This window comes from Erpetoichthys calabaricus, chromosome 10 (genome assembly GCF_900747795.2).
Source record: "Erpetoichthys calabaricus chromosome 10, fErpCal1.3, whole genome shotgun sequence".
NCBI classification, from domain to species: domain Eukaryota; kingdom Metazoa; phylum Chordata; class Cladistia; order Polypteriformes; family Polypteridae; genus Erpetoichthys; species Erpetoichthys calabaricus.
In genome coordinates this window covers 20,938,598-20,960,837 of record NC_041403.2, presented here as the reverse complement: position 1 = coordinate 20,960,837, position 22,240 = coordinate 20,938,598, and the positions used below count along the sequence as shown (strand labels likewise).

The window sequence follows — 22,240 nt, the reverse complement described above, 5'->3', positions numbered from 1 at the left end:
AGCAATGGATTTTAGCAGCAAAAGAAAACATTTTATTGTTTAATGCTCACCTCTGACTTGGAGAAAGTTACTTAACATGCCTATGATAGATAGATAGATAGATAGATAGATAGATAGATAGATAGATAGATAGATAGATAGATAGATAGATAGATAGATAGATAGATAGATAGATAGATAGATAGATAGATAGATAGATAGATACTTTATTAATCCCAAGGGGATATTCACATACTCCAGCAGCAGCATACTGATAAAAAAAACAATATTAAATTAAAGAGTGATAAAAATGCAGGTAAAACAGACAATAACTTTGTATAATGTTAACGTTTACCCCCCCGGGTGGAACTGAAGAGTCACATAGTATGTATAGCATATGTATAGCATAGTATGCTGCAAATGTAAGAAAACAAATTTGGACGTGAGCGTCAGTAGGTTTTGTGCCGTAGGAAGCAAGTTACACAAACTGTTCTATAACATTTCAGTAATTATTTACTGCTCTGATGCTGATCTTTCTGATCATAAAGTAGGTCATTATGATAGCAATTGATGAGAAAAATTCATAATTCATTGCAGAATTACAAAAGCAGGAGACAGAGCTGGAGGTAGCAGAGTTAAAGATGTTAAGATTTACATTGGGTGTGACGAGGATGGACAGGATTAGAAACGAGGACATTAGAGGGTCAAGCTCAGGTGGGACAGTTGGGAGATGAAGTCAGAGAGGCGAGATTGCGTTGGTTTGGACTTGTGCAAAGGAAAGATGCTGAGTATATTGGGAGAAGGGTGTTAAAGATAGAGCTGCCAGGCAACAGGAAAAGAGGAAGGCCTAAGAGAAGGTTTATGGATGTGGTGAGAGAGGACATGCACGTGATGGGGGTAATAGAGCAAGATGGAGAGGACAGGAAGATATGGAACAAGATGATCTGCTGTGGCAACCCCTAACGGGAGCAGCCGAAAGAAAGAGAAGAAAGGTTCCTCTAGAGTGCCTCTTTCTCTTGCACGATTTGGCTCAAAAAGTAATAAGCACATTGTCATCTCATAACAGGCTTACGTTTGGAGTTTGGTATTTTTCCGTCCAGCCCTTTTAGCTCTGGACCGTCCGCAAGAAACTGTGACACACAGACAGACACATACCCATCATTGAGATTTTGATGTTTTCGGTATCAGGGGACCCTAAAACGTCGAGATCAATGTTCCCTCTAAGCTGAGCGCGTGAGCAATCGCTCACACGAATTCAGAGCGTCGCTCATACTTCCCGCACGATCGCTCATTCCGACGGCGTCGCTCGTACTTATCGCACGATCGCTCACTCCGACCGTCGGAGTTGGTGCTCATAAATTTTTGGCTTAAACAAAATGTCACTCATAAACAATATTTTTTGCTCACTATATGCTACTCCTTAGAGGGAACATTGGTCGAGATCCAGCGAAAACCAGAGATCAAAATTGTTGACTAATCTTAAGCTTTTATTCCTCCCCCTTAGATGATAGGTTCTGGTGGGGGAGAGCACAAGACAAAAAAGCAGTATGTGAGTAATTAAATTTTATAAAAGACTTATAAGAAACCCACTGTAACTTTTAATAACACACTTTTGTTCTATCAATCTGTTTAAAGCACTGGCTTTATAACTAAACATATTAAAAAAAAAAGTGAATTCAAGTTAAAATCAGATTGTTCATGTTTTATGTTTCTGTGTGGGAACTCATTAGGTGTGGATGGTCTAAAGCAATTCTGGCGGTGGAAGACAAAACAATGCATCCCCGTTTTTATCAGTTGCTCTGAACAAACATCCATCCATTATCCAACCCGCTATATCCTAACTACAGGGTCACAGGGGTTTGCTGGAGCCAATCCCAGCCAACACAGGGCGCAAGGCAGGAAACAAAGCCCGGGCAGGGCGCCAGCACACAGCAGGGCACACACGCACACATACTAGGGACAATTTAGGATCGTCAATGCACCTAACCTGCATGTCTTTGGACTGTGGGAGGAAACCAGAGCACCCGGCGGAAACCCACGCAGACACGAGGAGAACATGCAAACTCCACACAGGGAGGACCCGGGAAGCGAACCTGGGTCTCCTAACTGCGAGGCAGCAGCGCCACCGTGCCGCCATGAACAAACATGCAAACTAAAAAAAAAAAGGCATAGGGTGGGAATTCACCATGGTTAGCTGCACATCTTGATCTCTAGTTTCCTGGCATACATGTGATGAAACCTCACTCTGGTGCACTGGTAGACATCCTTTTTTATGTTTCAGACATAGTCATTTCCTGCCATTGCTTTTTTTGGCCCTTATAGGTAAGTGACTGGTTTTGGTTGTTTTTCCATATTGCTGTTGGCACCGTGGGGGAGGCACACAACTCCTTCTAAGAGGCTGCACAAAACGTTGCAGGAAGAAACTGTTAAGTATATTCAATGGTGTCGTGTCACGGTGATTGGATCCAGGTTTGGTTCCCAGCTGAGGTGTTATAAATTTCTGTAAGTATCCCCGTCCCCCTTTATGTGGGTTTCAGTACACAGTCTGAAAACATGAAGTCAATTTGATGTACAATGCCTCAATGTAAATGGGCTCTGTAGTCAATTTTAATCATGTTCAGGGTTGATTGTTGCCTTGCACCCTGCAAAACATGAGTATTTATATCATGACGTTTTCTCTTGTTTTCCTTATTGTAAGAATTATTGACTTATCAAAAAACTTGTTTTTACAATTATTTAGCATACTTTAAGAAATCTTGTCAAATAAATTTTGCTTATCCATCTTGGCAGATTTTTATTTTGATAAAAAAAAGCAAAACAACCTCCCATTTAAAGTTTATTTTTTTGTCTAGTTTTTGCATATGCATTTTTTGCAGTGCACCAAGTGCTGACATGGATAATTACTATATACTATGAAAAACAGGCTAAGAAAATGAATGGATGGATGAATGTATTGAGACTTCTATAATTGTAGCAAACTGTGCCATTTAAATCCACTGAGGTAAAAGGTTCTTCCTACAGGAAAGCTGTAATGACAAACACGTACCAGTGACTGAACATAGGAGTCCTTCATGTTGAAACCTCAGTAGCAGGTTTGTGAAAGGATTATTGCATCATGTTTTAAAAGTGTTTATAACATTAAAAAATCGGGAGTGGTCTCCCTTACACTTTCTCGTATACTCAGATATGGGGATGGATATTTGAGGAAAAAACTGCAAGGCAATGATTATATTTTTATATTATGTACTGTGGCAAAGGTGCTTTTTATTGGCACCGACCCGACACAGACTGACACCAGAGGCACGGGTAAAATAAACAAACTATTTATTTTTTCTTCAGCCGTGGGGTACGTCTTCCCCGTGTCCCACAGGCCCTACACAGTCCCCAAAACATACAAAGAAAAATCACCCCAAATCACACTCTTTGTCTTCCTCCACTACTCCTCCCAGGCAACTTCGTCCTTCTCCAAACTCTGGCCCCTGAGTAGTGGCTTCAGGCTCCTATTATAGCCCACCTGGAAGTGCTGCAGGTGCTCGTTCACTTATTCCACAGGTTCCACAAAGTGGCCCTGACGCAACCCAGGGGGTCTGCCAACAAAGGTTCCGAGGGACATAGCGTGGCTCCCATGGCTGCTCCCCCGGATCCAGTGACAAAGGGGCGTCCCGGCTGGGCATGGGTCCCGGCCGTCCGCCACAGTACATAAAAGACATTGCCCTGCATGTAGGCCCTCCAACCTGCAGGGAAAACCTGGTGGTTGGTGGCAGAATTGGCACTCCAGCCAGCATAAAAAACCTCACACTGTTCCACTCCATCTGAACTAGTGTGGTGCTGAGGTGTCACCCGTTGCATGGCTGCACTCGGGTCCTAATCTGGCATCCTGAGTTGGTTTGTCATGTGGTGGGTGCGGCAATGTGTTGTATCAGTGCGTGCTCCTAACCTCTCTCTCTCTCTCTCTCTCTCTCTCTCTCTCTACATAAAAGAACCATCAACATCAAATCAAATTAGTAATATATTGAACAATTATTATAAAAGTAAAGTTGAATAAATTGGACTCTGCAGCTGCATGAATACAAAAGTACCAGTTCTGGTTCCAAAGTTGATGGAAATCTACATTTTGTACCTAATACCTGTATGCAAAATTTGGTTGACCTAAGTGAAAGCATACTCAATTTATCATGTTCACATATACACACACACAGACAGACATACAGTACAGACATAATTCCAAAAATTGTACAGGGAGTTGTAAAATGTTGAGATTCATCAAAATCTTGAGATAAAATTTTTTGACGATTACAGTACTTACCCTACGAGAAAGTAAATCGGACTCAGGGAGGTCTAAACCGATAATATTCATCAAAATCGTGAGGCCAAATTTTTGGACGATTACAATACTTTCCCTATATTTTGTATATGAGAAAGTAAAAATGGACTGAAAAAACACAAAAGGCTATAGATAAACATGAAGACACACCCTAAGGTATGCATTTGAGGTCAATTTGTGACTCTAAAGTGGCACTGCGTGAGTGAGTGTAGGTACAGTTGTGCTGATAAGTTTATCTGTAAAATGTTAGCCATCCATCCATCCATTATACAACCCACTATATCCTAACTACAGGGTCACGGGGGTCTGCTGGAGCCAATCCCAGCCAACACAGGGCACAAGGTAGGAAACAAACCCCGGGCAGGGTGCCAGCCCACCACAGGGCATGCACAAACACACACACACAAACACACACACATACCCACACACCAAGCACACACTAGGGACACTATAGAATTGGCAATGCACCTAACCTGCATGTCTTTGGACTGTGGGAGGAAACCGGAGTACCTGGAGGAAACCTGCACAGACACAGGGAGAACATGCAAACTCCACACAGGGAGAACCCAGGAAGTGAATGTTAGCCATCCATTCATCCATTATCCAACCCGCTATATCCCAACTACAGGGTCACGGGGGTCTGCTGGAGCCAATCCGAGCCAACATAGGGCGCTAGGCAGGAAACAAACCCCGGGCAGGGCGCCAGCTCACCGCAGGGTGCGCACACACACACACCATGCACACACTAGGGACAATTTAGAATTGCCAATGCACCTAACCTGCATGTCTTTGGACTGTGGGAGGAAACCGGAGTACCCGGAGGAAACCCACGCAGACACGGGGAGAACATGCAAACTCCATGCAGGGAGGACCCGGGAAGCGAATGTTAGCCATTTTTGGAAAATATTATTGATCAGACAAAACAGCGTTCTTTTATCTAGGAACAGAGAGCAAGTGAAGCTACAAGGGCAAATCAAAAAGCAAAGGCAATTTGCAAATTACGCAGTAACCACAACAAGTAGAAACTGATGCAGTACAACATGTTCATGGTGACTTGTGAGTAGCTCGAACACACACAGTGCAGCGCTCTGCCATTAATCTAGCTGAAGCCAGCATCAAATGAGCATGGACACTTTGCTGCGGGATTGCACCGTTGGTGAACAACACGCCATAGTGAGATTCCTTTGGTCAGAGGCATTGCAGCTCACCCTGTCTCAACCTCACATCCTCATCTACGCTGCTAGTGCATCACGTAAATCTGACAATGAAAAGACTATATAGAGTTAAAGGTCTAATCTCTTTTAAATAAGGAAAAGTAATTTTGTTCTCTTTCCGGGGTTGGCCAAGTCATGTTATCACAACACCCAGTGATATTTTTTGATTACTCAGTGCTCAGATCATTCATGATTTTATTCCGCTCTTTCAATGTTCTCCTGTGTTTCATGCTAGTCATTTAGGCCGGTGGTGCTCTTTGTTTTCTTTATTTCTTTCCACCCTCTCTTTCTTTTTGTGTCCCCCAGTGTGATGCAGGTTTCGCATAGTCACAGATATACACATTTTGGAAAACTATCTCACATACTCTCTCTTTCTTTCATCTGCTAATAAAAGCCCCAATCACCAATATGCCCAATTTAGTATTTGCACTGCTTACAGTATACCTTACTCCTTTTAAAACTTTTAGGTAACACTTTTTTTAGATACTACAAAAAATGTGCCTATTTCCCATAGACTGTTATGTAACAAGACCTTAACAAAAATGTCTGTTGATCTTAGTAACACTTACAGAGCATCAGTAAAATGGTTGTTCACCTCTATGCAGTGTGCCATATTAAGAGTCTTTCATACACTGGTAAAATTCCTTATGAATATGTTGGGTTCTCAGGTATTCCACTGATGAAATGTTTCTCATTCTAAACCACCTCTGATCTTTCTAAATTCAAGTTATTTTGGTAGGTCACGTTGCAGAGGTGAATAACCACTTAACTGAAGCTTTATAAGTGTAACTAAGACCAAAAGAAGCCTTTATTAAAGAGCTTGTTGCATAAACAGTATATTAGTAATAAATACAATTTTGCTATACCTAAAGTGATATCTGTTTTTGCTGTAGGACTTTCTAATGAGCCTCTTTCTGCCTCTGGTCCTTCAGCTGTCCAAGTACCTTTCTTCATATGTTTTTTCAGAGTCTCCTACAGTCTCTACCATGTGGCTGGCTGTGTAGAACTTGTCTTATCCATCCTCTCATTTTATTATCCCTTTCAATCTTCATATTTTCCTTTTCCTTTTTTATTTTTCTCTTCCAGCTGTGACTATTCACCTTAGGCAGTATTTGTGCAAAATTAGCACCTCAGACTATAAATGTAACAACAGGTCGTGTCATTTGCAGAAATTCTCAGATGATTCTGCACTTATGGGGGTGAACTGATAAGGGGGATGAGACAGAGGAGAGGAGTCAGGTAGAGAATTTTGTTTCTTGGTGCAAAGAGAATTGTCTGCATCTTAACATCAGAAAAACCAAGGAAAGATTTATTGACTTTTGCTGCACCACAGAAACTCTATATCCAGTCAGTATTCACAGAGTGGATGTAGAGGTGGGCCGCTCCTACAAGTACTTGTGGGTCCACATTAATGACAGGCTGGACTGGTCTTGGAACACAGAGGAACTATAGAAGAAAGGGAGAAGACAAGCTCAGTTATAGGACACACTCCAGTCCCCCTGGAGGTTGTAGTGAAGGCCATTATGAACAATGCTGCACATCCTTTCTCTGACACCCGAACACTGAGGACTTTCAGCCAAAGAATTATTCAGCAGAAGTGTGTCAAGAAACATGATGAGGCTCGGTCATACCAACTGGAATATTTTTGCCTTATGCCTCACCTGGACTGTGACCACCGAGTCAGAAGTTTTGTTTCTTTTAATTTTCTTGCATTTTAGTCATTGCGGTGAAATTTTTGGACAATATTGTGTGCGTGTGTGTGTGTGTGTGTACAGTATATACAGTATATATATATATATATATATATATACTGTATATACTGTATATATAGTGACCACCAGGGGGCACATGGTTGCCCTGACTTCAGACACAACTCTCCCACACACAGTTCCAAGTTCTTTTAAATAAAGGTTTATTAACAGCAATACCGTTTTCAGGGTTCAGATTATTAATACAGCTCACACCAATTCGTTCATCTTCTTTCATCCTCCTCCACAAGCATTATTTTACTCCCTTCCAACTCCTGCTTACCTTTCAAGAGTGAGACAGCTTCTTTTATGCCAGACGTGGTTACCGTGTTGCACAACAGAAGCACTTCTGAGTCAAACGGAAGTCTTCTAATACATGGAGAGTAACTCCTAATAGTGGCACCTGGTAGGACCCAAGGACCCTGACAGGGTTGCCCATCAAAACTTTTCAAAACAATTCCTAGGCCATACTGGGTCCAAACCAGAGAAACACTGCTCTCTTTTATACTGGGGAACGAATTCTCCATCCATTACTTATTTGTCCTGACTGGGATAGGAATCTACCATCAACCTGGCCAGGTTGCACCTCCTTTCCTGTAGTCCTTCTGTTATGGCCTCCTGGCCTGGTAAGGATCCATCTCCCATACCATTCGAGATCCCAGTCCATTCAGCATGCCACTTAGATAGATAGATAGATAGATCTATCTATCTATCTATCTATCTATCTATCTATCTATCTATCTATCTATCTATCTATCTATCTATCTATCTATCTATCTATCTATCTATCTATCTATCTATCTATCTATCTATCTATCTATCATCCCATTATATACTATCCTTTAGTTTCTGGAAATCTTCTTTTTTCAATTTAATTTGAACCACCAGTGCCACAGGACAATGGTGTGTCTGTCTACTGTATTCTATACTGGAACTCTGTGGTGTGACTAGCCCTCTGGTTTGCTGGGAGTGCTCACTGCCCACCTGAATCTGTGACTTCTCTTGCTTTCTTCTTGCTGCAAGTGTGTGGGTACTGCTGTGTGATGGCACATTCCCCTCCAGGTCATACCCAGCTTATTATTCCTCTTTATTTTCACGTAGTCTCTTTCATAGGACTAGTTTGGGTGGGGGAAGCACTGATCTTGTTATATTTTGTCTTCCTGGATTGAATTTTTTGGAACTATTTCTTAGTTTATTGTTAGCCAAAATCTGAAAGTGAAATGTTTATTAGTCAAATAATAACAGAGAGGGTTTAACAGAGGGTGTAATCAAAGTACAAAGTAGACTGAAATAAAACAATAAACATTTGCAGTCTTTTATAGGCCTAATTACATATGGCAAGCCCCTTGTCTACCTCTTGGGGTGGCACTGACCCAACACCAATCCACCACAAAGCTCTACCAATGTCACCTCTGCGACGCTCTCTTTCTCAATCCTGGTTTCCTCTTCCTGTTGCCATTTGAGCATTTGTCACAAATTCAGCTCACAGTTCCACACCTAACCAGCCACTGATGGTGACACAGTTTTGAAATTGTGCCAGGGGTCACTTTATGAGCTATAAAGTTATGTGAAAAAGTAATACACCTCATTTGTGGACATTTCAAGATTTGATGTTTATTTAAACATTGTTTATAAACAAAGGTGATGTAATTGGAAGAAAAATGAAAATTTGAATTTGCAATAAATTATTCAATTTAAAATGAACAGATATGCTATTTCTGTCTGTGAAAAAAGCAAGTCTCCCATTGGCTGTAGTAGCTGGTATTGCCCCTCTCAAGTTGCCATTTCTTCTAACTGTCTGGCAGTCGCGGACATCAACTGGGAGTAAGTTTTCTTCCACTCCTCCATGCAAAATTCTTTCAGCTGTGTGATGTTTGCGGGGTGTCGTGCGTGCAGCACTCACTTCAAATCCACCCCACGCCAGAGTGTCTTGATGAGATTCAGATCCAGATTTTGACTTGCCAATTTTTGATCCCTCCATTTCTTTCTTTTCTGCTATTCCTTGGTGGATTAACTGGTATTTTTAGGGTCATTGTCTTGTTTCAAGGTCCACTTTCATTTGAGCTTCCGTCTTCTGACAAAATGGTGTGATGTTATCCTCAAGCACCTTCTGGTACAATGAAGAATCCATAATGCATTCTATGATAATGAACTGGACCGGCCCTGATACAGCAAAGCAGTCTCAAACCATAAAATTTCTACCACTGTGATTTACAGTAGCTGTCAGGTTCTTCTGCTCAAATGCTGTCATCAAACATGCCTTCTGGTTCTGTGGCCAAGTAACTCTTATCTTTTCCTCATCTGTCCTGAGCACCCTGTTCCAGATGTCCAGGGGCCTCATGTATAATGCCGTGCGTAGAACTCACACTATAACATGGCATAAGCCAGGCATGTCAAACACGCGGCCCGCAACAGAAATCTGTGCGGCCCGCATGACAGATGCTAGTTAGCACTGAACTTGTACAAAATGATTGATTCAATCACATACGATAGTATTCTGCATCTTTGGTGTTACTTATTGACTTTTCTTACTTCGGCATTCTGACAAAAGCGCGTTTTCCCATGGCATTACGGTACCAGAAACGTCATCTGCTAGTATAGCCATAAGCCTTTTTCAAGTTAATGAGCCACAGCGTCACAACTGAAGTGCTAGGCTGCAGCAGGGGTGGCCTTATGCATGTGCAAACTGTGCACCCGTACAGTGCCGCCAAATCCCAGGGGCCGCCACGCCAATATATATTGAATATAAAACAGAAAGAGAAAATAACGACACAGCTGATGGCAATGTGGCCGAAAAACATTCTGTTTCTTGTTAATTAGTACGCTGTATTTACAAATGTAAATAGAGTCGGAGCAGTAAGCTATATGTAGTATTATAGTGTTTTGCCGTAATGAGAATATCATGGGTCGCCACTCGGTTTTCAAGGTACGGACACGAGTATATAGAAGCGTGTCATGAGCACGGCGGCTATGCAGTGTCCGCAACGGATGTGGCCATCCGCCGTGCATAAGATACCGTATTGACATTGCCAGGCGAAGGGGCCACCGATTCTTTCTCTGCCCCAGGGCCGCCACGAGCCTAGAACCGCCCCTGCTAAGGCTACACTACTGACTGGGTTGCTGAGACTGGCCACTGAGCAGAACTGACCATCACGAGTAGTAATAGCCTGCATATTTGCACGTTTTTTTGCTCCAGTTTCATGTAATTTTGTGCTAGTATTGTAACAAACAGTTAGTGCAGACTACAGCTGAAGATCTGAAGTGGACGCGAGAAGTTGGTGAGTTGTTTATTAACATTTTTGTGATTTTGAGTTTGTAAAATTATTGTAGATCAGGTGGCTTTTTGCATATCGGCTTATTTTACAATATAAACTTTGAAGTAAACTTAGTAAAATAAAATTTGATTTTTGGAGGATTTGTTTTCCAACTTGAATTACTGAGCAATGAATTCAGTGAGCATTTTCGTGATTTCAGTTCACACAAACAGGGCATTGCGCTGTTCTCTTACAACGTTGAGAATGCGCCTGAGAATATCCAAATGGAATTGATTGAAGTGCAGTCAGATTCTATTCTGAAGGCAAAATACAACGAAGTTGGTGTGCCAGGCTTGTATGCTTACCTGCCACCCTCATATGTGCAGATCCGTAAGTTGGCATCGAGAGTACTGTCTATTTTCGGAAGCACTTACCTTTGTGAGCAATTGTTTTTGTTAATGAAAGCTACCAAAACCCCACATCGCTCGAGACTTACCGTCGCGCACCTTTCATCCCTCATAAAAGTTGCAGCTGCACAAGATTTCAAGCCTGATATTGACGAACTGGTTACTAACAAGAGATGCCAAGTGTCGGGACAAAAGAAATAAATCTCACACTGTAAGGCTCCTATATAAGCAATGAATATAATATAATGAATATCAATCATCAAGACACTCTATAAAAGCGGTCGGGATTGTCCTTCCGTCCCGTGAGTGCAAAGCGTAGCGGTATTCCGCTTATCACAGACTTACTACTTGCGGCTTGCGGTACAAAGTGACGTGTGAGCAGAGTTCTGGTGCTCCCATCGTTCCCTTGCTTTTGTGTGTGATGCGCTGGAAAAATAGACAAAATTATGTCTCTGGAAATAATTAATGTTGATGGAGTACAAATGCCTCACCGCGTAGTAAATATCAGGGGAGATGGTGCTTGCTTATTCTCATCTATAGCTTATTTAGTGCATGAAACTCCGTCTTTAGCGGTACAGATTCGGGGTGACATTGTACGACATGTTTTAAGTAATTGGTCAATGTTTCAGCCATTTACAATGATGCCGTCAGGAATCTCTTATACAAATGAACTTCAGTATCTCACTGAAATGTCAAAGTCTCAAACTTATGGTACCAGTTCTGAGCTAATGGCAGCGGGAGAGTTGTTCCCCTATGAGTTTCAAGTATATTATCATGGAGTCCTATACTCCAAGTTTGGACAGGCACTCGAGGGGATAAAAAAACTTAGGTTTTCGGGAGATGTTATGAATGGGCACTTTGATGTTCTCATTCCCTACACTTACATGCCTGATGTACACATGGAGCGCACATAAATTGAGGATAAAAGTCGGTCGCCTTAAAAGGAGGGTGAGCCTAGTAATATAATAAGGACCTAGCTAAGAGGTTAAGACTCTAATTCTACACTGTTGTATGGAGACTGCATGGAAATAAATTGCTTTTCTTTAAACTTTAAACTTTAAGTGTTCAATTTTTTAAAGTTTTCAGTATTGGGAAAGAAAGCTACAGTAACTTTGTATAATAGTATAATAGTATTTGTTACAGTATGGCCCGCTGACGCACGTATGGCAATCTAAGCGGCCCACCAATGGTAGTGAGTTTGACATGCCTGGCGTAAGCACAAAAGCGGGAATGTGCGTACGCACAGAAAAATCCAGATGCAGGAATCTGTACGTATGCAAACTTTCACGTTCTTCCGCTACATAAATCCCGATCGGTGTGAAAAGTAATGCACGTGCACGTGCCTGCTGTCCCACTCCAACTCCTCCCAGAATTACGCCTCTTTGAATATGCAAATCAATATAAATAGCCCTTAAGCTCAGCCTTCTGTGAAAAGACAATGGGAAAAGCACGAGGAAAAATATAAGAATTTCAGCGAATACCAAGTGGAGGCAAAGGAACAACGTACTATTTGTTGGTTTAAACAGTGGTATAAACAACAAAGGAAGTTGATCAAGTGACAGAGTGTCGGAGAAATTCGAAAGCTCAAGTTCACAAAGTCACACAGTGCCCAAAATAAAAAAAGAAGTCACATATCAAAGTCGCCGTGAAAAGGCGCGTCGTAGCCCCCCGTCTGAGTGTCATATGAAAGCTTATTAGGGTACAGACAAAAAAAAGATAGGCACACAGTGGGGAAAAAAGCACGAAATGTCAACTTTAATCTCAATTTCCACTTTAATCACGTAGTTTATTTTGCCATTAAAGTAGAACATTGTAAAGTTCATCTTAAAATCGTTTTATTTAATAGTTTCTTGAATCCCATCGTAACTAAAGTAGCACGTTAAATGCTTTGTTCTGTATTTGATCTTCTTTGTGCTCTGTGTGTGAATCACTACCTGCTTCTTAAACGGGCTTTCTCTTTCTCCGACAGGACACATAATCCATTACATTCATGATATTACAGCTCTCTGAATAATTAAAATACTGAGATGTATACGTGATATCTTGTTCATGATGATAGGAGTTAAAGCATGTTATTAAACATGGGAACACGGTGGCGCAGTGCTTGTTCATGTCTCACGCAAGAGGCTTTCTGCGCCATGCGCGACCTTTGATGAAATAATTTATTACAGAAGTACTGTCTCTTTCAAACGTACTAACCTCCAATTCATGTCCTTACTTTTCTTTCTCCAAATACCCAATCGCCACAAAATCAGCTCTGTAATAGACGTAAAGCCATCTGTAAGCTTAGAGCGCCGATTCTTCAAAACTTTTAAGGAACATTGAAATATCTTCGTAGTAGGTGTTTAATTATTCTATCTATCTATCCTACCAGTGTTGCGCCAGCCCAGCAAGAATACAACGAAAAGCAGGAACAATCCCTGAACTAGCTAGCACTGCGGCACTGTGTCCTCACATGTTTAATTATTAACAATATAGATTATTTAAATGAAGTTAAAGTTTTATCTGTGTAATGTAATCAACATATTTTGCTGCATTTCATCTTAAAAATGATATCGTCATCATATGTAAATACGCGCTTTATAAAGTGGTGCAGGTTGTGCAATATTATAACTGTAGTGTAAGTTTACAGTGGGGTAATTGTACTTATAAGTACAAACAGTTCTACAAGGAGCACTTGATGGACTGATTGAGTGCGTTTATAGTTCTTGGGATGAAACTTTTTCTGAACCGCGAGGTCCATACAGCAGGAAAGGCTTTGAAGCGTTTTGCCATGGCTGAGGCAGCGTCTGCTTCATGCTGTATACCGATAATTCTCTTTCCAATCAGCTGCTGCTGTGATTCCCCACTCAGATACAGTTATATAAATATTCCGAGTGGTGCAGTGAGAGTAATATGGAAAAAGATGATCTGCTGTGGCAACCCTTAACGGGAGCAGCTGAAAGAAGAAGAAGATGCAGTGAGAGTAACAACGCTAAAGCATTTATGGTATTTGGAATACTATGGCTATTCCCTGGACCATTATATTGCTGCAGGTCAATTACAATCAGATGCATTACACTAATAAACAATATGCAGTTAGTTTCAGTGTATTTATAAAGTCGCGTCAGGAATGTGGATCTAAGAAAGAAAGGGTAACCACACAGGAACAGTAGCACTGCTTTGACGCTGGGTGCCGCCAGTCTGCAAAACCGAGCGGAGAAATTGCGTACGCCAGGGTATGAGGTACCGTGGAAATATGCGTGGCTTTACGCCAAGTTTAGGTTTTATACATCGCGATTTGAGCATGGAAACGTTCGAATGCAACATTTCTGTGCGTATGCACCGTTTATACATGAGGCCCCAGGTCTTTACCTAGGTGCTCATGGGCAAACTTTAGTCTTGCCCTGATGTTCTTTCTGGACAACAAACACTTCCTCCTGGCACAACTCCCACACAGATTTAATATGTGCAGCCTAGTTCTATTGGTAGATTCGTGCACTGTGACATCAGCAGTGGCAACAGCTAACAGCTGGTCCCATGATGAAATGGTGGAGTTCTTAGAGACTTCTTTCAGGATCTTGAATTCTGCTGTCAGGCTGAACTTCCTGAGGTTGACCTGGCCTGGTTGAAATCTTCTCCACTTCTAAATGATCTTCTGGGCAGTGTAATGTTTGGAGACCCTTTTAAATCCCTTGCCAGACTAATAATCATCCTTCTTTCTGAAGGTCTCAGAGAACACTTTTGATCTTGGCATGGTGATAACAGACACTTCAACAACAATGAGCAAACCAAACTAAATGTCTGAGGTTTAAGTAAGAAGTCAGGTTCAGATGTTGTCGTTTAATAATTTACTCCCAGTGTGGTGCATCTGATTCAAATAATGACATACTTGAGGCAGTGATCAATTTAGCGCTCTTGTTGCATTTCTATTTGTTTAAATTATACAATAGACTACAAAATTTAAGTGTGGTATGATGTTTTTTCATGTCATGTCACCATTATTTACACTATAGATACTGTTTAAATGAGTATCAAATCTTCAAATGTTCATTCAGTATACTTTAAAAGAGAAAAACATTTCATGGGATGTACTGTACCTACTATTTCACATGACTGCCACAGATTTTCTATCTGTTCTGACATAATGTGTGGAATTCCTAAAGAATTCATAAAGAAATGTGTCCTGGGACCCTGCTGAGTCCCTGTTACCTGCAAATATATCACAACAGATGAAGTTGTATTGTGTGTTGAACTAATGCCATTTTAAAGTTCAGATTGGTAATGCATACTTATCTGAGTTGGAATTGAATTTTATTCTAATTAACATTATAGGAGAGCAATATATCTGAGTTTTAAAAAACTTTTTTAATAACTACTAATGTGAAAACTGTTTAACATCATCTGATATCACTATAATAACTAATTACATTTGTTAACATTGCATATACTGTATATTATGACTGAATCAGTTCTGACCAATGAGACTCATTTAAATTTTACTATAAATGTAGAATGTCTAAGGATCAAGTTCTGTAAATAAGTACAAATTCTTTGCGACACCAATCCTTAACTTGTCAGCACCCATATCACATGCACTTCAGAGCAGGTTGTCCACCTGAAGTTTAGCAGGTCTTGTCAGTTCTTGAATGGGAGATCATCTAGGAAAAGCTTGGGTTGCTGCTGGAAGAGGTGTTGGTGAGGCCATCAGGGGATGCTTACCCTGTGGTCTGTGTGTGGATCCCAATGCCCCAGTGCAGTGATGGGGACACTGTGCTGTAAATATGGTGCCTTCTTTCGGATGAGATATAAGGCCAAGGTCCTGGCTGTCTCTGGTTATTACAGATCCCTGGGAATCCTTCATAAACCATCGGGTGTATCCTGATGTTCAGGCTAAATTGCCCATCACGACCTTCTCCATTCTGGCCCCCTAATCATCCCCTAACTATCTCTCTCTCTCCTTCACCACCTAATAGCTAATGTGTGGTGAGCGTACTGATGCAACAATGGCTGCCGTTGCATCATCCACAAGGGTGCTAGATATTGGTGGTGGTGGTTGAAGGGATTCCCCTACGTCTATGTAAACCTCTTTGAGTAACAAGAAAAGCACTGTATGAATGTAAACCATTATTACTATTAAATTCTAAAGGAAATTAAACTTTTTTTTATTATTGGAGGCTCATGTTCATAATAATTGCAAAGAAAAAGGGATAGCAAATTGTTTATTGAACATTAATAAGTATTTTGTTGGGAGATGCAAAAAAAGCTTAAATGCTGTAATGGAAATTGTGTTCTTGAGGCTGATCCTCCAATTAGCTGTGAACCACCCAATCTCACTGAGATGGCACAGGTGGTGAACCAGCTGAGGTGGGGAAAGGCTGCAGGGATCTGTGGTATCCGGGGTGAACTTCTCCAGGCTGGTGGTAAGGCTGTCCTCCTGGCATTGCAAGCAATCTTTGCTTCATTTGGGAGACTGGTATCATCCCAACTGACTGGAAAACAGGACATGTCGTCCCTATCTGGAAAGGGAAGGGTGATCGCCTGGATTGCAGCAACTACAGGGGGATAACACTGCTCTCGGTGCCAGGTAAGGTCCTTGCTAGGGTCGTCCTCAATAGGGTCCATGATCACTTGCTCACCTACCAGCGACCAGAACAGTCTGGTTTTACGCCTAAGAAGTCTACCATCGACCGCATCCTGGCACTGAGGGTTCTCATGGAGCGCAAACATGAATATCAGCAGAGTTTCTTTGCAGCCTTTGTCGATTTTCGCAAACCGTTCGACTCAGTTGATTGAGCTGCCCTGTGGGACATCCTGAGGGTTTGCGGGATCCCCTCCCCCCCGGTTGCCAACCGGGATCATGAGCTGTTTCGACGTGTAGTGGGTGCAACAACGCACTGTACCAGTGCATGCTCTCCAACTTGACTTGACATACAAATTATTCATACAGTACAATATGTAGTGAAATGCTGAGTTGCCAGTGATTCTACATCTAAGAAAAATATAAAAGCACCATAACAATAATACATGACTGTAAATATCAGTAAACTCTGACTGACTGACTCTGTGGTGAATAATAAGTAATAACAGAAAAGCATGTAATATCTTAAATAACAATGGGAGAGAGTTATAAATAGGGCATCATTTTTTTTTTTTTACAGTGAATACATATTTATTTTATTAATTATGCATATTTCGCAAAAAAAAAAATGCATTCAAGGACATATTTTTAGGATTTTCTTGCACAGATCTCCCCACAGCCTAATTTATACAGAATCTGTTGTATATTTTCTTTAAAATTAGGAAGTTATAAGTGCGGTAAACCAGGACCATGCGGTTTAAAATTACATAAAACATTATATTAAAAAATGCAGACAGCTGAAAAAGTAAGTATAGTCTATTTTTGATGAATAAATAATGCCAAAGTAAAATATGTTATGCATTTTTTGATTAAATTAAAGGATGCTTATATAACATTTTAGGACTTGGTGAAGACTAGATAATTGCTAGCCATAACCATGAAACTGAAAGGAGTACTTGTTTTAATTTGTGATGTTTAAATAAATGATAACGTTAAAATAAGAATTGTGTTAATGTGCCAACCGATAATAAAGTAGCAACTGCAGTCGCTCCTTTGTATAATTCACTGCCTTTGACAGACCTCCGTATCCCAACAAGCAGAGCATCACTGTGTTGCGACACTGTCTTGATGGTTTGTAAGATCAACATTTAAGCATTTGTATCTAAAATTCTATATTCAAAAGTTTAACTTCCAAACATCTGTTAAAGTAAATGTTTCTTACTTTTTAAATGGCAGTGCTTGTGGCAGACGGTGTGGTGTGGTGGTTAAGACTTTAGACCTCAAACCCCAAGGTTGTGGGTTCACATCCCTACTGACACTGTGTGCCCATCAGCAAGTCACTTGACCTGCCCGTGCTCCAATTGGAAGACCAAACGAAATGGAACCAATTGTATCATAAAAATGTCGTAAGTCACCTTGGATGAAGGCATCCACCAAATAAGTAAATGTAAATTGGTGTACAATGTGCCAATTAGTCTTTTTTACAATTTCAACTCAAAGTTTATTTACAGCTACTGGTAAGCAAACTCAGTCTAGCAGATGTACAAACTTTTATCCGAAAACTTCAATAAAAATACATTAGGAGGCCAAAAAATCTGCAACACAAACACAAAGTGGGAATTAAGACCTCAGATTTCATGTTTTGCACTCCCTTGACTCTTCTCAAGTGTGATGTGCTGAAAAGCAAAACAAGTTGTACGTCAACTGACAGAAAAAAAAATGTATGATTTGTTAGTGGAGAACCAGAACATGAAAAGTTTAACAAAACTGATACATTTGGATAACACTGACGCAAGAAGCATTCTTCCTTAGTAATTATTCAGCATGTTAGCAATAAAATATGACATTTTTTTGAAGTCTGGCAAGAAAAATGCAGGATTCACAGAAATAAATATTTACTTGTTAGAAGAATGTGAAACAGTGGAGTTGTAAATGATCTCATCAATGTACGCTACAAAATATTACTCTGATATAATCCATGGCCAAGTAAATAATTCACAGTTGCCTAACCAATAGGATAAGATACAAAATGGTTGCTTTAATCAAATCAATAACCTGTTACACATTTTAGTTTTCTGCCATAGTTTTTCTTTTGACACCATTAGTATTTAAAGTTGAAAGAGAAATAAAAAAAATGTACCATTTTAAGAACCATCAAGTCCGAACCCCTAATGATCCCACGTGCTTACCTTGAGTACATAACTGTACTACAAATATGTTTATGTCCTTCATCAGCAGTGTGGCCTAGACATTTTGCCACGTCCACACTACTACATTTTCTTTTACATATGTTTTTAAATAAAAGTGATTTCTGTCCATGCTAGTGTTTTCGTGTTGTTTATGAAAGTATCTCTGTACACACCAAAATGACAAAAACAAAATGACATAAATGTGTGCCTTGGCAAGAGAAATCCTTAAAGGGACACGAACGACACCAGCCACAGGATTTATCACAAAACTGTAGAAACCAGTGCATATTCTGCCTTTTTGTATTCAAACTTTAAAAAACACAATTTAAATGCATACAGGTACGCAACACAACAAATGCCATGGAAAGCAACTCCTCTATGTCGGCTATGTTGGAATATAGTAGTCTTCTGCAAAGAGTGACCAGTCATGGAATGAGATGTACAGTGTGATAAATAAAGCAAATGAGACAGATTAAGGGTTGGGGAGCCTCACTGTATACTGGTTGTTGGTTCCAGTAATCAGCAACAAGAGTACAGCAAAAAGTTCAACACATTTGACAAAAACTCGGAGGTCAGGAGGCTTTTTATAGAGGGACAAATCAAAATAACGGAAGTGGCGAAGAGGGATGGAGCTGCAGATGACGTCAGGAGCGGAACAGAGTGTTTTCTTTGTGGTGTGGAAATGCGGTGGAGATCGGTATACTCGTTGAGGTACAGATTTTTTATTCAGGCGTCTTTCTGCAGATGATAAGTCGAGAACAGCATTAATACCATGATCCAGATCCCCATTTCTTGTAGTTTCATGCACGATAGAGCCCGCTGACTGTCCCCTAATTGCGCGTGTGTGACAACAGTGATGTGCAGAATTCAATCGGGTAAGGGCTAGGTAATAAGTACAAACAAATCACAGTTTGAATAGAGTCAGTGTTTTCAAAACTATACATTTACATTTGTCCACACTGAAACGCTGTGATGGTGTTTTTAGGAGTATACACCCTTGGAGAGCATTTTTCAAAAGTCTCAGTTTTTGGGAGTTAAAAATGATGGAGTTGTGGATTAAAGGTGGAAATGGAGACTTATATCTGCATTTTCAAACAAAAACATAATAGTATGGACAGAGCCTAAGGCATAATGTAAAACACAAGTTGCCAGACAAATCTTCAGCACAATTTCCATCTCAGAGTGCATCACTTCCATTGTCTGTAGTCATATTGTAGTTATACTGAAATAACTGCACCATTAACTACTGATTTTAACTTTTTTTTTGTTGTTCTTTATTTCACGTTTTCACAATTTCTTATGTTAGGAATTTGTTAGTTTTTGCACACCCTTTGGGGTCAGAGTGCAGGGTTAGCGATTGTACAGTGCCCCAGGAGTATTGGCAGGTTAAGGGCCTTGCTCAAGGGCCTAGCCGAGTAGGATCTCTTTTTGGCAGTAATAATAATAATTCATTACATTTATATAGCGCTTTTCTCAGTACTCAAAGCGCTGTCCACACAGGGAGGAACCGGGAAGCGAACCCATAATCTTCCACAGTCTCCTTACTGCAAAGCAGCAGCACTACCACCACGCCAGTAATGGAGATTTGAACCAGCACCCTTCCAGATACCATAGCAGATCCTTAGTCTGAAAGTCTCCTTAACTCTTTGAGGGTTGAATATTTTTTCCAAAAAAAACATAGTTTCTGAAAAGCAATGGCTTCACACAGAAATCAATATTAAACGTCTGTTGCTGCATGCTGCGGCGGCGAGTTTGCCAAGAATGTGCAGCAGGCTTGCTGCCAGGCTGTCTTTGCATGGCTGGGGCAGCAGCAGGGGTTATATTCACAGTGCATTACAACCTGGTTTCTACCTCTTACCATTGTTAAGTGGCAGTCTTCCTGGCGAACATTGCCGTAGGTATGTTGGGGACCAGTCAGCTGAAGCTGGAACCTCACATTCGTTTTCGATCACTTGTATCAAAATCGGAGTCCTGCAAGTCATAGTCCGGTTCAGAAATAATAGGCAAAACTTCGTCCACGCAGTATTTTGCTTTAAACATTTGCTTGGATCTCTCGCCATTATATCAGTTCCATTTTTGCTATTGTTTACGCCTTACTACTAACACGAGCCCAGGAAATCTCGGTCAAACCAGTGAACTAGCTTTCTTTCTAGCAACGAGAGTCCAACTAAAAGATAACGGTTGGTTTTGTCACAGTTTACAATTGATTACCATCGTCAACTCCTCCTTTTGACAGAAGTCGACATCAGCCCTGAAAGAGTTAAAAGTGTGAAGTAAATAAATAAATATCGATTGAAGTTTAGTCTAGTTTACTTGCAATACATAGCATTGGAGCTCTTTTGGTAGAACATTAGCTATAGCAAAATCTGATGATCTATTTATAAATTAGAAAATTTAAAAATAGTGGTGTTACTTAGGTATTCTTTATTACAACTAATATATTGTTGTTTTTGTTTTTCTCTTTTCCAATTATAACAAGGTGGTAGAAAAGACTAACCCCACCGAGCCTGTTGGAGTTGTGTGCAAAGTGGATGGACGTTATCAAGTTGTGGAATACAGTGAGATCACTCTGGCGACAGCTGAAAAGCGCAGTGCTGATGGCCGTTTAATGTTCAACGCTGGAAACATTTGCAATCACTTCTTCAGCATGGCCTTCCTTAAAAATATTGTACAGTAAGTTCTCTTTTACATCCCAGCCCTATATTGTTTCTTCTTTTGTTTCTATTTTTTTCTGGTTTACTATGACAACAATAGGCAGTTGTTCTCAAGTGAGTTTCTAAGTGTTCTTATCCCATCTTGGTTAATGTTCTCCTAGTTTCATTTAATTAGTGTGGATGAGTGTTTGGCAGTGTCTAATTTAAAGGATATAAATGTGACTTTCTATAATTATTGTAAATTATAAGTTTCTGTGCATTACATTACTTTGCCCTGGTGTCCGGATATAGTTCTGGAAAAGTATGACTTAACCAGATAATCAGTCAGGCCAGACACAAGACAAAGTTATTCACTACAGCTATTACAAATGAAACAATAATTTGTGTCTAAGAGGATCTATTTAAATGATTACAGGTTACGGTGAAGTGCAGGTCACATGCAAAGCCAGGAAACACTAGGCACATTGTTTTTTTTTTTTTGTTTTTTTTTTAAATAGATCAAACCCAGTCAATCTAAGTAAAAATCCAGACATTTGAATTTGCATCTCTGTATACAAAGCCCAATCCACAATGGATCTTTACACCCTCCTGTATATCCTTGTTTAACAGGCCACCGGGCAGTCAGCCATTCACAAACACTTGAAAAGGCCTCAGCGGAGTAGGAGAGCACAGATGCATCTGGAGATGTTGTTAGGAGAGGAATTTAATATTGAAAGGTGCCTAAGTAGAGGAAGCAGATACCCAGTCAGGGCTGCAACTGCGCAAATGCAAAATGTAGCAAAATGAGCAGGTGAGGGCATTGCTAAAAAAAAAAAAAAAAAAAGTTAAAGAAATCAAATAACAAGAAGGCAACAGCAAACTAGAAGAGGGATCATAGGTGTGGCTAGAGAAAGGCATGACTCTTATTTTAC

General features: G+C 40.5%; 1 protein-coding gene across 3 annotated transcripts in view; it reads left to right on the top strand.

Moving 5' to 3' along the window:
• uap1 (UDP-N-acetylglucosamine pyrophosphorylase 1) overlaps positions 1–22,240 on the top strand; it is a 411,004-nt gene that overhangs the window by 339,021 nt on the left and 49,743 nt on the right. For all 3 annotated transcript variants that reach the window (XM_051932728.1, XM_028810995.2, XM_028810994.2), the window contains one exon: positions 21,155–21,348. In XM_051932728.1, coding sequence (XP_051788688.1) covers positions 21,155–21,348 — 194 coding nt within the window. The remainder of the gene's footprint in view (positions 1–21,154; positions 21,349–22,240) is intronic.